Source organism: Hippoglossus hippoglossus, chromosome 8, assembly GCF_009819705.1.
Source record: "Hippoglossus hippoglossus isolate fHipHip1 chromosome 8, fHipHip1.pri, whole genome shotgun sequence".
In the NCBI taxonomy this organism is placed as follows: Eukaryota; Metazoa; Chordata; class Actinopteri; order Pleuronectiformes; family Pleuronectidae; genus Hippoglossus; species Hippoglossus hippoglossus.
In genome coordinates, this window is record NC_047158.1 from 18,918,894 (window position 1) to 18,935,774 (window position 16,881).

Sequence of the window (16,881 nt, forward strand, 5' to 3'; positions counted from 1 at the left end):
GTCTGTTATCTATCTATCTATCTGTCTTTTTTTCTTTTCTCTTTCAGTAATTACTGCTCCATTATTGTTGTAATTACAATTTACTTATTCTAAAAATCCAATATTTTAAATTCCCTGTTTGTGTTTGTCAGATCTCAAAATTAAAAATGTGTGATCACCACTTCAATGCATTTTTTACATTCAGTTTGTGTGAGGACACGACACTGTGTTTACAGAGAGGGGTGTCAAGAGAACTACGTTACCCACAATCCAACAAGAGCAGTGGCCATAGGCTCACGCGTCTCTTCAGTCAGACACCAGGAAGTGAGGCGAGCAGGAGTGAGACAGAATCAAGAGTCAGGGAAACAGTTTCAAGATTAAAATCAAACTAATCCAGGTGAACATGGCTGCTGAGGTCTTCTCCTACGAGAGTCTGGTTCACGCTGTGTCCGGAGCTGTGGTGAGTTAACTTCAACTTTCTCCATGTTCGGTGCAAACTGCAGCTGTCAGTGCGCACACGCTGTTTTTTTATCTGCCAAACCAAACTCCATTCTAAGTACAGCGAATTCTGATGATTTAGAAAACGATGCATGAGACGCTGTGTTTGAAATCCTAACGTGCACATTAGTCTTCGATTCGGGAATCAGCAGCTGTTATTTATAATCTACCAATGCCGAATTGAAGAGCACCATTTGCTGACAGGAGAAGACCCACTAACTTCTGCTTTACTGCATGATTCCTGCTATAGAGACTTAAATCCATTTTAAATTATGAGATTTATCAATGACATTTGGTGTGGGTGTTTTTTTTCTTCCTTTTCTTCATATGGAACAATATGACATGTACAAATATTAATGTTGCACAACTGACTGTTGCCTGTTCCAGGGAAGCGTGACTGCGATGACAGTATTCTTCCCCCTTGACACTGCCAGACTACGGCTGCAAGGTGAGCAGGATAACAGAAATGTGCAAGACACATTTTCTATCTGTGCAATCACGTTAAACTATTTATGTTTGCTTTACATTGTATTATTTTCTATTATCTTTATTGTTATTATGGCAAATGTCCCCATAGTGGGACTAATATAGGATTATTGTATTGTATCTTAAATGTAGTCTTTTGTTGTTGTTTTGTATTTTCTCAAAAACCACTTGTTGTTTGTTTGTGTTCAGTGGATGAAAACAGAACGGCCAGATCCACTCCAGCCATTCTGGCAGAAATTGTCAAAGAAGAAGGACTGTGAGTGGAAATAATCACATATTTCTCAGCTTTGTCAGTTACTATAAAACACAGTCTTTTTGAATACTACAAATGTTGACGCCAAGGTTGAACATTTTCATGTCCAACAAATAACAGCTTGTTTAACCTTATGGTAACGTTTGGTCCATAGTGGTTTGGTATCGTGTTTTCTTTTGAAATCGTTTTCCCACAACGCAACTGACACACAACACCAGAAACCATGTCCTATGTGGAGTTTAAGAAGTGGTCTGAGATGTGTTCCTGTGTTTTCTAGTCTGGCTCCTTACAGAGGCTGGTTCCCCGTCATCTGCAGCCTGTGCTGCTCCAACTTTGTCTACTTCTACTGCTTCCACAGCCTGAAGGCGAGATGGCTGAAGGGAAAACCGTCAGCACCCAGTACTGACTTAATCGTAGGCATCACTGCAGGTGAGATGGTCCTTGCAGGTACAAGTAGAAAACCAATCAGAAACCACAACCCTCCGCAGACGCTGTTTGGACACTTTATTACATACATATGCCTGATTCATGAAGATCATCATTAACAAAAATGTTCAAAAACGTGAAAAAGAAATTCCTGGATCTGCCTCCGTAAACGAATCGGTTTCAAGACAGCAATGAAACCATAACCTCCTCAGCAGAGGTTAGAAAACTGTTTTAATAACTCAAGACAATCAGATTAAATCCTAATAGTCCATCTTGCAAATGTGATCGTGTCAAGAGATAAGTGTGAGCCGTCCTAATTGTGTCAGCCACATTGAAATCTGAGTTTACTCAATATTACTAGATTTACAGATGTTTAAATTAACCACAGTTGTTTCTGGTGTTTCAGGTATTGTAAATGTTCTCGTCACCACACCACTGTGGGTGGTCAACACCAGACTGAAGCTTCAGGGTTCCAAGTTTCGCAATGCAGACATCCGGACCACCAACTACTCCGGCATTCTGGGTAAATGGACATTGTCTATATGTTCTTAGAATTTATTCACATTTATTCAGCAAATACATGATGATTATGACCTAATTGTACGTTTGTTTTGCTCCTGCAGATGCGTTTGTGCAGATTGTCCGCCAGGAGGGCGTGGGAGCTTTGTGGAACGGGACCTTCCCATCCCTGCTGCTGGTGCTGAACCCTGCCATCCAGTTCATGATTTATGAAGGGCTGAAGAGGCATCTGAAGAAAGGAGTTCCCAGAGAGGTGAGAGAGACACGGACAGAAACGGACGAGGGAGGGGAAGGAGGACAGAGACATCTGAAGGAAAGGGAAGTGCATTTAAATTACAGACGCAGGCTAGAAGAAGGAATGGTGGCCAAGAAAGTCCAGATGCAGGAAGGAGGAGGATATATGAACTGAAAACTAAAACTAAAATTAAAGTTGAATGCTTTTATAACTTATCATATATATATATTTAAGAACACAAATACTGGAAATGATCCACTGAAAACAAGTAAACCTATAATAATTAATAATAATAATACAGTTAATTTCTAAGAGATGTCTGTAAAACGGCACATATACACCTGTGGAAAAGTATAGAGAGGTTACTTCAGGTCATCCCATTATCTGGATGAGTAGACGCTCGATATGCGTCGACATGGTGATTCTCACATGACTTTCTCTTTGGCTTAAAAACAGAGGTGAGAGGGAATGTAGAAGCAAATATAACGAGACAATAACATTTTGACATTTTCACTGTCTACAGCCTCATTTGTGGATAAACACATTAGCTGAGGAGAATCGGGTGAACACGGTGAGGGAGCGGAGGACCAGCTGGTCTGAGCTCTGTTCTTCTGATAATGTTACGTAGAATTGTAACAAGAAATGTAACGAGCTTTCTTTTTCCCTCCCAAGCTGTCGTCCATTGAAGTCTTCCTCATCGGCGCTGTGGCCAAAGCTGTGGCCACCACTGCTACATACCCACTGCAGACTATACAGTCCATCCTCAGGGTAGGTGCTATGTGTGTTATACGTCTGTGTACGTGTTATAGACTGTTTATAGAGATGGTCGACATGACAGATCCCCAACAGTGAAGCCAAAGGTTCTCGATCGTCATCTGGTGGCTGGCTGCAGTGTAGGTCATAAGCTCCTCCATGTTAGTTGATTGGACATGCACCAAACTAAAATGTCATCAAATACATTTTCTCAAAGGTCTTTGTTATTTAAGTTAGTTCTAATCACACTGATGTTTGTTCGAGTGCTTATTTTTGGCTTTACTTATCTGATTATATGAAAATGGGGTGAAATGTCATGATTGACAGCTGAGGCTCACTAAGGATTGATCTAAATGTTGCTGGCATCCAAAAGATGGCAGCGTTCGGGTCTGGGATATTTTGGCTTCATTTGTTGGATAGTAGGAGGAAGTGGAGATGCGTTGTCTATTTTTATATACAGTTATTTAGCTTTTACATTTTGTCATACTTTTTTCATTTACCACAGTTTGGACAATACAGCAGGTCAACAGACGAGTCTAAAATCCTGTCCAGTCTAAGGTCTATCAAGTGTCTACTGGTCAATAGAGTCAGGTGGGTACACACACACACACACACACACAAACACACATTTCATATTTATATTTGTAAATTTTATTTAGTCTCATGTCCTCTACTTGACCTTTATATAATTCATAATGCAATGTTGAATCATACATTTGACTTAAAACACCTCTAGCCGTTCAAAAGCAAGGAATTTAATATCAAATGTAGAAACATTTAAATGTTTTCAGACAAGCAGCTCAAACCTGCTTTTCACATATTCAGACTAGAACAAACAAATTGAACCATTAATTTTCACTTACATCTGGTTTCACATTGCACCAACTAACCCCTATTTTTGTCAACATTATTTGAGAGAAGCACAGTTCTAGAGAACACATCTCCCAACATCCGGCGTACAAACTTGCCCTCACGACCTTCTGACAATGTCCTGTGACAGTGACACTGATTCTCTGCTGCAGGAAGTACGGCATGTTGGGTCTGTTTAAAGGCCTGGAGGCCAAGCTGCTGCAGACGGTGCTGACCGCTGCCCTCATGTTCCTTCTGTATGAGAAGATCACCAGCTACACCTTCAGCGCCATGGGACTGAGCCACAACAACTACAAGAGACGCTAGCGAGACGCTTCACAGCCGCTAACAGTCACCTGCGTTAGAGCATTGTATAAATGTATGAATCACTACTTATAGACCCCATGATGGTGAGGTCGAGGAAATCTGTCACATGACACTGGAAAAACTACGGTTATTATCATAGTCATGATCAGATGAGAAGTGCTGCCCACCGTGTAGATGGGGCTTCACACACAGTTTGTTAAATGTGTGTACAGGAAGGTGAAGGGCTGCTTCAATGCTCCAGTATTTGTATGTATTTTCCTGGGACCTGGATCTTTTCTCAAATACATCTGCTCAAGTTTTACGAAATCTGTCAAATGCTCAGTTGGAGTTTGGGTCCTGCTGAACTGGCCTGTGGTCGTTTATGGACGAATTCATTTCCACTGTCACTGAATGTAACATGAGAACCTACAGCCTTGTCTGTGTGCATGTGGGTCAGAGGTTTTACCACCACAAGTTTTTATTTTTGAGTTGTTTTTATTCCTGTCAGTTCAGATTGTGAGTGTGTGTGTGAACTCAGACACAATCATGTCACTTGTTTTGAACCTATGTAAAGAGTGTTGATCATTGTTGATCAAGAGCTACAGTATATACTTTACATCAGATGTGTTATTCTTGTATCCCTACATCAAAATACAGCATCAGTCTCCTCCCTCGTGTTTATTGTGTGTGTTTGTTTATAAAATAAATAAATAGTTGCGACCACTTCTTCAAACGTAAAAAAACCAAACACAACATGCCTCCATACTGCTCATGTGGTGTCATCCATGTGTCCGTAAGCCAGTACATATTCATATTTGACCTGAAACGGCGTCATTCACACCATGTTTTTAGCCTAAATGTCTGATATCCTCTTCTTATAGTTACTGCTGCAGTTCTAGCGAGAAGAGACAAGGAGCAGTAGAGGACATCAGAGCACATTTAGGGTGTAAATGACACCGTTTCGAGTCGAATTTGCTTGGTCGAGCAGTATGGAGGCATTTTATATTTTTTCCCCCCTGTTTTGTACGTTTGAAGAAGTGGTCACCATTTACTTCAATAGTATTGGATTTCTACTGCGACGCTGTTTACCCCCTGAAACTCCAAAAGTGTTTTGTGGACTCAAACACTTCCTCACCCTGGCCCCTATCTGCATAGTGGTAGAGTAGATAATCAATGAATTTTCTGGAGTGAACCATCCTTTGAAGTCTTTAAAGTCATTAAAGCCTCATGAATTGAATTGTGTGCGTTTTTTTTTTTAATTGTAATTGGCTGAGTTGAATTAAAGTAGAATCCTGGATTAAATGTTAATTACACGTGATCTCCATCGATGTAAACACGTAGATAATTCACATATATATATATATAATTCACATTTATATATATCTTCTCTTTGCTTTAAGGCGCGTGTCAGCAGTTAACGTTTCTCTAAGTACAGTGATCCACCGGTTCTCACTGTGCTTCACACGTGGACCACGGAAACACAGACTCACAGCAGCCGGACGGGTCTAAATCGCGCTGCTGCGTCCGTCCACATGGTTTACACGTCGGACAAAAACGTAACGTACGTAACGCGGCGGCAGCAGCAGCAGCGGCGGCAGCAGCCCTTTTCAGCATTACGTAAGAATCCCAGCGGCCGCGTCTCTCTCCGCAATAACAAACACTTCGAGGTCGACTCGCTCATTCTTCCCAACCAAACATGGCTCCCACACCCGCCAAGGAGACGGAGAGGCACTGCGTCCTGTGCTGCCAGGAGGTCGACATCTTCGCGCTGGGCAAGTGCGACCACCCGGTCTGCTACCGCTGCTCCACCAAGATGCGGGCGCTGTGCGAGCAGAAGTACTGCGCCGTCTGCCGCGAGGAGCTCGACAAGGTGGGCATCGCGCCGCCACTGTGGCCCGGGGATGGAGCCCCGGTTCGTGCTAGCTAGGCCGCGTCCTCCACCACCCCCCCGGTGCTGGTGGTGATTGTAGAGGAGGGAGGGAGGGGGGGCAGCAGAGTTTGAAGGGTACAGTCAAAGCTGGTTTTATTATGAATTGGAAACCACTGCTGGTTAAAACATTTTTTACAAACAGCGGCGTCTGCTCACTGGTTTTTCTCTCGCTGTCGTTAGCTTAGCTTAGCTTAGCTAGCACTGGTAGTTACATTAATGTGGGCTAGCTAGCAAGCTCCATTTAAAGTCCCAAGTCACTGTACTAACCACGTGACTACAGTGTGTTAATTTGATCCCAGTTCTTTAATGTGTCAATGAAATGAAACTGTTGTGTCGATGTCAGCTGTCAAACTCTCACGTTAACCAGCGCGTGCACGCCCCATGGTTCACTGTGCTTCCTCGGCCTCTGTACATAAGATACCTGTGTGTGTGTGTGTGTGTGTGTGTGTCAGCTGGCCTTTTACTTCCGGGGACTCGGACATGTGTCACTCAGCGTCAGATAAGTGGACTTTAGCTCATGTCCAGTCCAGGTGGACAGTGTCGTGTGACACGGGCCAAACTGGGCCACTCCCTCCTGTGATCATCTTCCCTAAAAACGAAACTGAGAGCTGCGTAGTGCTTGTTGTGGTTTATTTGATGGATCCTGTCTGTGACTGTCTTTCCCTTCTGGGCTTTGCACAGTAAGTGCATTCCCAGAATTCCACGCGGTACTCTACACAGTGCCGGTGTGGGATAGCAGTGGTGCATGAGCAGAGTTTTTACTTTCCCATTACAAAACCTGCCTTTAGGATATAAGTAATAGTTTCAACTGTGCATTGCAGCCTTTCTCATGTTCTTCCCGACTGTCACGTTGCCCTCAGGTGGTGTTTGTGAAGAAGCTGGAGGCCTTCTCGTCTCTGCCCTTCCAGCAGTTTGCATGTGAGAAGAAGCACGACATCTACTTTGGAGACGAGAGGATCCACGCTCAGTACAGGTGCGGTTCTGCCCCACTGTGTTCAGACTAATTCTTCAGATGTATGTGAGAAGGCAAATGTCAGATTCCATTGCCCCGGACATTTTCCAGAACTTTTCCCTCCTGTTGATATTTTTGGAAAGTTCAGTGCGAGCGAGTGGGTGTGTCGATGGTACACGTGATGGATGCAAAATTGAAAAAAATTACCCAATGTAATTACATGGAAAGTTAACAAAATATACACTAATACGCACAGTAATAAATATTGTGGTTTTCTACCGGAGACCTTCCAAAAACCACATCTCTTTGACCATGACGTGTAAACTTTAAAATGGCAACACACATACAATTGTACTTAAAGTGACTAATGCCACACACCTATATTCTGAAAAGCAACTTTGTCATCTTAGGCATGCAGGAGTCTGATTAACTTGACGCACAGAATCAGAGCGACTAAGCGTGGTTTAGGAAATAGCTCCAGCATTGTCTCCTCATGATGCTATTCCATAATGTGCTTTTGTTTTTAACTACCTCTCCTCCTGTCTCCAAATTACAACAGCTACTTCTCTGCATTGCATTGCAAATACCAATTTTGCATTAAGCAAGTATTTTTGTTTTTTATGTATGTGTGGAAATATACCGTCTGGCAAGCAGGTAAGGATGCCGTTACTGTCAAGAGAGCATGCACCTAAACTTTCTCTGAAATTATAATTGACTCTTATTGTTTGACTTTTCTTGTTCTTGTATATAACTGGCTTTTTTTGCCCGGATGACTTCCACCATTTTACCAGGACCTTTTGGATTAGCTTCTTATCACATGTCGTGTGTTTTCTCAGGCATCTGATGTTGTCAGAGTGTGTCCGCTGTCCAGAGCCAAAGATCTTCGCCAGGTTTGAGGAGCTGGAGCAGCACATGAGGAAGCAGCACGAGCTCTTCTGCTGTAAGCTCTGCTCAAAGCATCTCAAGGTTAGTCTTTCCAGGTCCACCACATGTATAAGTACATCAAATAGGAACTAGTTATTAGAAGCAGTTTAAGGCCATTTTACATCTATAGAAAACGCATCAGATATAAACCTTTTTTATTTTCAAGTATAATGAATATTGCAGTTTCCCAGGCCAGGTGAAAATACATGTGTTTTCTTATATAAAACTCTTTTGAGGACATTTTCTTGACACAACATCAACATTATAGCGCTGTCAGACCCCATTCTTTAAACTCTCCCGCCAGATCTTCACCCATGAACGGAAGTGGTACAACCGTAAGGAGCTGGCACGCCATAGAGCACATGGAGACCCAGACGACACCAGTCACAGAGGACACCCGCTCTGCAAGTTCTGCGATGACCGATACCTCGATAATGACGAGCTGCTGAAACACTTGCGCAGGGACCACTACTTCTGCCACTTCTGCGATGCAGACGGTTCTCAGGAATACTACAGGTGTGTATTGCTGTTTCACAGACCTGTTTGGTCAGGAATCTTCAACTGGTGAAAGCCAGTTGTTTATTTATAATTTAACTTTTCACCCTGTGGCCGACAGTGATTACCTGTACTTGAGCGAGCACTTCCGAGAGAGTCACTACCTGTGTGAGGAAGGGCGCTGTGCCTCAGAACAGTTCACCCATGCATTCCGCTCTGAGATCGACTACAAGGCCCACAAGGCTGGAGCACACAGCAAGAACCGGGCAGAGGCTCGACAGAACCGCCACATCGACCTGCAGTTCAACTACGCCCCGAGACCACAGAGGAGAAATGAAGGTTGGTGAGGAGAGCGTTGTTTTGTGTTTGGAGACTTTTCACCATTCACAGTACCGGACATTTGAATAGGATTATTGTTAATATAACTGTGTGATGAAGGCAATGAATGTGAAATAAAAGGAGGGTGCGTATATCCGCAGGTGTGATGACAGGAGAGGACTATGAGGAGATGCGTCACAATCGAGGAGGAAGAGGAAGGCCTCATGGGGGAGGAGGAGGGGGAGGGGGACAGAAGAGCTGGAGATATTCCCGGTGAGTCTAAACCATCAGTTCTGTGTCTAATACATGAGAATCTGTATAATAATATTTAATGGTCACATGACATTGTCTCTTTCGTACACATTCTATCTATCTCTGTGTGTGTGTGTGTGTTGTATTTACCTCTGTGCAGTATTTAAATGTAGCACTTGTCATTCACTGAATGCTTCACTGTTTATTTTGTATTACTGTTCAATCTTATCTTTAGTTGCTGTTGGAAGTGACTTCTAGCCCATTTTCAGTCCTTGTGTATGTTTGTCATGCTTGTTGTTGCATTTGACTGTAAATGTGTGTTTGCCCTTGCAGAGAGGACGAGGACAGGCAGATGGAAGCTGCCATGAGGGCCTCCATGGCGATGAGTCGACAGGAGGAGAGAGGAGCAGTGCAGGAGAGGAGCACTCCCAAACACTGCAGAGAGGAGAGGACAAAGAGAATAGAACTAGAAGAGCCCAGACACAGGAACGGACCCATTGAGCCAACAACCAAACCTCCAGGTGACAAAAGCTAAAAGATGTTTTTCCAAGTGCTTTTATGTGTTTAAGTTGTGAAAGTTAGTGATTCTGACACGTTTCTTGTCACCTCTTTGACAGTCAGAACAATGAAGAGCAGTAATCCAGGAGAAGAGGATGACTTCCCAGTTTTGGGAGCCACAGCTGCAATACCCATGTAATATTTTATACACAGTACAAAACCAAAAGTCTTGCATTACTTAAGTGAGCTGAAATGTTCAATCTCTCTTGTTGTGTGTCTCCCTCCAGTGTAAAGCCAGCTCCTGTAGTAGTTCCAGTCGCCCCTGTAGCTTTGAAGGAAGACGATTTCCCGAGCCTGTCAGCTGTTGCTGTGACATCCCTCATGACCCCGGCTTACTCTGCACCACCTAGGAAGACTTCCTCTTTCCAAGAGGAGGATTTTCCTGCTCTTGTGTCCAAATTGCGCCCCCTCAGACCCACAGCAGGCACCAAGTCTGCTTGGTCCAGCAAGACGGCCGTAGCCAAACCAGTCATCCATCCTCCACCTTCCTCCAGACAACCGCCTCCCCTCTCATCTGCTTCCTCTGGCCCTCAGCTCCTCTCCTCCTCCGCTTCATTGTCTTCAAGGAGGAAAAAGAAAGTAGGGGAGAACGGGAAGGCAGTTCCTCTTTCCTCAGATGATGAGAGCGGAGGATTGACGCAGCAGGAGTTCCGCTCAGTGCCCACCATGTTGGATATCTCCTCTCTGCTCACCGTTAAAGGAGGCAGCAGCAGCAACTTCAGCAACAACAGCAGCAGCAGCAACAGCAACAGCAAACCCTCCACCATGACCTCCAGCCCTTCAAACCTGACCCCCAACCCCGATGTCTTTACCTCCAAAGCCAGCAAGAAGAAAAAACCGCAGAAGAACACGGCTGCTCCCTCCTCGTCTGTGTCTTCGACTGTGACGATACCTGTAAATACAATCTCTGTGGAAACAGCTGCACAGAAGGAGAACGTCCCTGAGAAAAAACGCAACAAGCCGCTTTCTAGCACTGTGACAGCGGCACCGATGAGCGGATTGACAAATGGCCACACTGAGAAATCGCCACCCATTAGTAAGGAGACAGTAGCAGTGAACCCTCCTCCCAACACAGACCCTCCTCTTCATCAAGAGGAGGATTTTCCTGCTCTCATGACAAAGAAACCTCCACCAGGTAATAATAAGAATAATAACGTTATTAGTAAAGTACAGCATGCTGTTATCTTCAATATTCTATTATTATCTTTTGTTTTACATCCAATCTCTATTCACAGATAATCAAACATCAGCAACTTGTAAAGATGCCATGAAAAACTGTTAAATTCAAGTTTAATTTTGGGGGTGTGAATTGTTTTTTCTTTATGCTAAATCATTTACAATTACAATGCTGTTTGCACACGCATGTTGCTGCCTCTCAGAGCTGTCCATTCAGGTCTGCGTACGGAGCGCACCCATTGACTTAAACCCTAGGAGCTCACTCAGTGTTTTACCTGTCAGGCTTCAAGTCCTCCTTCCCGATGAAGGCCTCCGCTCCTGCCTCTTCCTCCACAATGCCCCCACCTCCACCTGGTCTGGGACTCTCAGGCCCGAAGCCTCCACCAGGCTTCACTGGGATCCCCCTCAACAGCAACGTGGTGGAGCCGGCTCCTTCTGCAGTCAACCTGTAAGCGGCTGTTTGTGTTTAACAAATCTAGATTTTGGTGATTAAACCGTTGACCCAGTTCCTTGCTCTGTTACAAAATGTGTTTTACTCATGTATTCATCCCCTCCAGGCTGCCCAAGTTGTCAAGCAGTGGTTACCTAGTGCCAGAAGACTTCCACCAGAGAAATCTGGAGCTGATCCAGTCCATTAGGATGTACCTCCGCGACGATGAGACAAAGTTCAACCAGTTTAAAAACTACTCTGCACAGTTCAGACAAGTAAGTTAAAATAATGAGAATCTTTTACAGATGTTGAACTCTCATCTATTAATCACTAGCTTCTCCTGGAACTGTGTATTTTTAAATTGTACATCAATAATTATTACAACAAAGAATCAGGGTTTAGAACAGAAACTTTCCAAAAAAACTTTTGATAACTTGAATCTTTATTCCTAGGGTGTGGTATCAGGAGCTCAGTATCACTGCAGCTGTAAGGACCTGCTCGGAGAAGACTTTAACTGCATCTTCAACGAGCTGCTGGTGCTCCTGCCGGACACCGGCAAGCAGCAGGAGCTGCTGAGCGCCCACGCAGACTGCAAGGCCCTGGAGAAACAGTCGGGGAGTGGGGGAGGAAAGAAGAACAAGAACAAGAAGAACGCCTGGCAGATGCCAACCAGTGTGGCCAGCATAGCAGCTGAGCTGGAATGTCAGGTGTGCCCCACTTGCAGACAGGTGCTGGCCCGCAAAGACTTCAACTCCCACAAGACCCTGCACATCAGGGACACTGATGAATTTCCTTCCTTGCAGTCGATTAGCCGCATCATTAGCTAGCCCCTCGTCTGCTCCGTTTGCCATCATGGGTGTATTTTCAGTGGCCCCTGTCGCCCTGTCAAAGCCCTGCAGAAGCCAGTATGTAAAACAGGCGCCTGTTTCCTGCGTGAGCGCGTCTCAGAGGAGCTCGGGGTCTATATCTCCATAGTGAAGCTGAATTAAAGAAGGTTGATGGTGTTTTTACTTTCTGATGAGGGTTATATTGATCGGTTTGCGTGAACGGTTTCACAGTGTCACTGGGTTGCTCCAGCTCAACTTTTCCTTCAGCTCGCATCCTTCGAGGACGTCTCTGGCTGCCGCCGGCTTTGTATAACCACAACCATCATTTTATTTAATGGGAGACAAGCTAAGGCTTTACTTGAAGAATGTTCTGCTTCCTAAGACAAAATTGTATTGAGTTACATTTTGTACCATCATTCGTTGTGCTTTCACACAGATAACAAAAGAATCTGATGTTATGTCAAAATCGGGTAATATTTCTGTATAATTCCCCAGAGGGGCTGTTTGTTTAAATAACAAAATAAACAGACGTCTTCAGTTCAACATTTTTAGCTACAAACTTATTTAACTTTAGCTGTTTAATTGCTTTTTAATGTCGGCTGGTTCAAAGAGAGGAAAGTGTTTGAGTGACGAGGTTGTTCCCTGTCAGAGGCGAAGGAGGGAGGGAGGGTGGGTGGCAGGCAGGAAGAAAGATTAATTAGAACAAATATGGTTCACGGTTTAAATTTTGTATGATTTTTGTGTACAATTTTCATTTATTCTGTTCATGTCACTCGCCAGTGGATCTGGTTTCTTAGTTGACTGATGGGCTGATCAATCGGAGAAGTGGTGTTGCACAAATTTTCAAATGGAAACTAAAAAATCCTAAACAATGAACATGTGTCCTTGCCTGTTTTCCACCGTGTATCTTTTCTTTTCAAGGATGAAATGATGACATGAAGCTCCGTTTCTATTTAAGTCTCCAGGTTATAATAATGAGACATTGGTGGAGACTGTTTCCTCATGTTTAATGGACAAAATCACCAGATTGATTAGGAAAAATTGCAATTAAATAAACAATTTCACTAGTTGTATGTTTAATAATCGATGTACCATCCTTTCCTTCCTAATCAGCTGTTTGTAGTGCAGTGGTGTGTATTAGCATTAATTCTTACTGTGCATGGAGAAAGTGAAACTAGCTGAAAAGAACTGCAGACATACTCGGATTAATTTCTAAAAGGGAACATTTGTTTACATTAATAAAAAATTCATCAACTGATTTTTCTGCTCCTCACTTCATTCCTAAAATAGTGAAAAAGAAATCTACAACTGGTATTTCCTCAACTAGTTTAGAGCGATTATCCCGAGTGGAGTTGATCAGAGGTTTCCTAAGTGGTCCGGACGTCACACATGAAACTCAGGGACAGAAACAGGCGATCCAAAACATGGTCTCTTTTTTATTTCGAGTGACGGTCAGACTGCAGTCCGGAGACATTCAGGTAATAGACAGTGACACACATCTCTGTACACAGCGTTTTTACACTGAAGAGGTCAAACGCCTTCAGAACAGGAAGAAACGACCCAGAAGAAACATGTTAAAGGGGGAGCACACAAAAATCAGTGTTCACTTGTTGGGTCAATGGAGTTAAAATGTTTTTTTTATCATCAGTGTTATATGGGGGAGATATTTTAACATCAACAAACTGTATTATACTGGAATCCCCACAGGTGATGGCACTGGCTTTACTACAGATCAGAACCTTTTTGTGTCCGTCGAACAAAACGTCACACAAAGCTTTGATTTCGGTGCTGACGGTCAAACAAAGTATTTCCAACAAAGAGTGCATTCTAGTTAATAAATAATTACTATTATCATTGTTTATTTTTTTTTCATTAATACAGGACAAACCAATTCTTGGACATCATCACACACAGTTTCCATTTACTTCAATAACGTACTGTATTTTACAATCGACCAATAACCACAGTAGTGTACATGGGCCAGAGCACAAAACACATATGCTTGTATTATTTTTTAATCTACCACACGGACTGAAGAGACTGAAGCACTGAGAACAATAATACAACCCGACAGTACCCCACTAGTACCTCCATCAGTACCCCAATCAGTACCCCAATACTACCTCCATCAGTACCCCAGTCACACCCAACCATTTAGCTGGTTACTAGCAGGCCAACATAACCCCAGAGTTAAAGGACTACAGTTGTGGTTTTTCATATTTCCGCATGCTTGTATATAATTTAAATTATTGATGAACATAAGATTTTAAATTGATTTCCTTTACTATACGATGGACAATAAACTCTGTCTCTGTTAACACTTATTTAGCTTTAAATCCCAGACAGGAATCAGGACAGACTCAGCCACTAATGATGCAAACCACTACATTTAGGTGATTTAAGAGTTTAAGTGCGTTAAATGGTTTGATGATCATCCCATTCAACATTATTGCAGCATGACAGTGCATTTGTGTGCAGGGGCCTGACTTCACCCAACACAGACACTTGACATTTGAGCGTCCGCTTGTGAAAAGCTGCGTATTATCAGGCAAAGTCAAACTTGATGGAGACAATGAGCAATAATGTTAGATGTGATGAAAACAAAAACGAGTGGCTGTCTGGAACATGAGGAGTCCATCAATCCAAAAACGAAAAAGAACCACAAGTGTAGACCTTTAACAGCTCCACATAGATCTAACAGCATCCCACCACCACACACGAGTACCTGAAAGTATTTGGAAATCTAAAAACCCCAACCAGTACAATTCCAGCACCCAGTGTTGCAAGTCGATCACTCACTGAACTACCCATTCACAGATAGTCAGGTGAAAGAAAAATGCAGAAACCCATGCTCTTTGTTTTTAGTACTTTTAAGTGATTGAACTAGCAAAGTATAGAACAGACAGGGCTTTATCTCCGTTTACCTACAGAACAACTCTATACTTTGATGACTTACCTCTAAACCTCTAATAAGAAGAAGTTGCTTTAAACACTGTCTCCTGTTTTGTCTATTAGCTGTCATAACAGAAATTAAAGCGTCCTGCAGCTCAGGCTCCTGGATTCTGGTGTCGGATTTGAGATTTTGGAGATTTAAAGTCCACATCAGGGGACACATATTTCCCCCCCTGGATGTTTAAAAAAGATATACACACTCGTGCATGTATTGATGTGATTAACAAGATCATGAGCTCGAGGTAACGTCACTAAAGAGAAAGTTGTTTGGGGACAGTTCTGATAACAAACAGCGATTAATACAACACAAGAGGGAATCCTGTCAGCTGCGTCATTGGCCGGCGAGTCTCACTTTGCAAAACACTGTGGAGTCAACTTAAGAATGACACAGTATTCAATATATAATGAGTCCTATACAACAATTCCATGCATTATAATCATGATTACTTTGAAAACTCAGGAGAGCCTCAGCGATCCCTCTGCTGCAGAGTCTACTCAGGTCAGCAGGGGGCGCCGCCTACATGGGATCAGATAGAAGAACAGGTGAGATATTCTACAGGTCGATTCACTTTAACAGGAAGTTTTCATATTTGGCTCTTTTCATCGTCAAAGAAACACAGAAAAAGTCATTTCTTTTCATTTCGTAGCTTGAGATATTTTGACTGAGACACTGATATAATATATTCTGCAGAAAGACGATTGTTATTCGGTGGAAATTATCGAATGCTCCCAACAGATTTATGATTTTCCTCCTCTGCACTAAAACTCTGACAAACGCACGCTCAAGAAAATAACTTTTAAGCGTCACAAAGTTCACACGAACACGCAGGACCTACGTGTCTCTCTCATGCACGCGTACGCACGTGCACTTACACACTTGTACGTGGACGTCCTCACTCACACACACACAGACACACACAGACACACACGGAGAATACATATTCACTGATGGCGAGTGTATGTGAACCACGACACAAGAGACACTGCTACACACCGACATCGTTGGCATGATTACTATCTACATCATTAGTGACCCACATCCACCCACCTCCGCCCCCTGTCACCATGGCAACAAATTACTCTCCCCATCTCCTGGTAGATGGCTTTTATTTTTTTGCTTTTGCCTGAGACTGTACTGATCCAACAACCTGACCTCCCCACCCCCCCACCTCGCAGGATCAAAGCTCATCTGTTGCCCCCCCCCCCCCCCCCCCCCCCGGCCCCTTTGCACTGTGATTACGTCAAATCCCATGGACATTAACAACGAAGTAGTAACGTGGTAATCAACGGACAGCAATAAGAACACAGGGCAGTTTGGCAGCTTCTAAAACGTAAACATAAACACACCTGACTTGAATCTCCCCACTTGCCCCAATTTAAACGTACGACACTCAACACAGGGCACTGTCTCAAAATACTGTGACATACAGACATTGGCACCATGGATGGATTTGGAGATAACACAGCAAAAGGCCCCCCCCGCACAGGAGCAGGACCCCACATGGAAAGTCGGGGTCGTCTTGCGTCTCTCTATCGTCATTTTTTAGCCTCTTTTGGTAGTTTCACGTCGCTTTATTTTTCCCTTTGCGGTCATTTTACGTCTTTTTCTAGGATGTTGCACTGAATCTGTGCGTTTTAAACCCATTTGTCTAGTTCATCCGTGCCTGAGACCGATATATAACTGAAAAGTGACCCTTGGAGCTATCGTGACAACGTCCTCGAGGAATAGTTTGCATTGCGATGTTGTTTTCCTGTAGAATAAT

General features: G+C 43.4%; 2 protein-coding genes and 1 long non-coding RNA gene across 4 annotated transcripts; 2 read left to right on the top strand and 1 right to left on the bottom strand.

Moving 5' to 3' along the window:
• Nucleotides 1–278: 278 nt before the first annotated feature.
• slc25a17 (solute carrier family 25 member 17) lies at nt 279–4,975 on the top strand. 2 transcript variants are annotated; one of them, XM_034593942.1, is made up of 10 exons: nt 279–439; nt 865–925; nt 1,153–1,219; nt 1,494–1,645; nt 2,049–2,165; nt 2,266–2,414; nt 2,920–2,967; nt 3,069–3,164; nt 3,655–3,740; nt 4,172–4,975. In XM_034593942.1, the coding sequence occupies exons 1-10, from the start codon at nt 383–385 to the stop codon at nt 4,323–4,325; spliced, it is 987 nt and encodes a 328-aa protein (XP_034449833.1). In that variant the 5' UTR covers nt 279–382; the 3' UTR covers nt 4,326–4,975. The 2 variants fall into 2 exon arrangements, with proteins under 2 accessions (XP_034449833.1, XP_034449834.1); XM_034593943.1 differs by lacking the exon at nt 2,920–2,967.
• A 783-nt stretch (nt 4,976–5,758) lies between these two features.
• znf598 (zinc finger protein 598) lies at nt 5,759–13,042 on the top strand. The gene is made up of 12 exons (XM_034593388.1): nt 5,759–6,174; nt 7,095–7,207; nt 8,023–8,152; nt 8,415–8,626; nt 8,727–8,944; nt 9,085–9,196; nt 9,509–9,696; nt 9,793–9,868; nt 9,961–10,868; nt 11,192–11,357; nt 11,467–11,614; nt 11,792–13,042. The coding sequence occupies exons 1-12, from the start codon at nt 6,001–6,003 to the stop codon at nt 12,164–12,166; spliced, it is 2,820 nt and encodes a 939-aa protein (XP_034449279.1). The 5' UTR covers nt 5,759–6,000; the 3' UTR covers nt 12,167–13,042.
• Nucleotides 13,043–13,587: 545 nt separating this feature from the next.
• On the bottom strand, nt 13,588–16,676 carry LOC117766401. Its single transcript, XR_004614707.1, has 2 exons — nt 14,738–16,676; nt 13,588–14,648 (listed from the first exon to the last, which is right to left on the bottom strand). It is a non-coding gene; the product is annotated as an uncharacterized LOC117766401 (long non-coding RNA).
• Nucleotides 16,677–16,881: the final 205 nt, after the last annotated feature.

Bases quoted from the DNA above. Each gene is read 5' to 3' on its own strand.
- znf598 (XM_034593388.1), top strand. From the start codon at position 6,001: ATGGCTCCCACACCCGCCAAGGAGACGGAGAGGCACTGCGTCCTGTGC. The intron at 7,208-8,022 runs GTGCGGTTCTGC...GTGTTTTCTCAG, and splicing joins AGGATCCACGCTCAGTACAG to GCATCTGATGTTGTCAGAGT. The intron at 11,615-11,791 runs GTAAGTTAAAAT...CTTTATTCCTAG, and splicing joins ACTCTGCACAGTTCAGACAA to GGTGTGGTATCAGGAGCTCA.
- slc25a17 (XM_034593942.1), top strand. From the start codon at position 383: ATGGCTGCTGAGGTCTTCTCCTACGAGAGTCTGGTTCACGCTGTGTCC. The intron at 1,220-1,493 runs GTGAGTGGAAAT...TGTGTTTTCTAG, and splicing joins ATTGTCAAAGAAGAAGGACT to TCTGGCTCCTTACAGAGGCT. The intron at 3,165-3,654 runs GTAGGTGCTATG...CATTTACCACAG, and splicing joins CTATACAGTCCATCCTCAGG to TTTGGACAATACAGCAGGTC.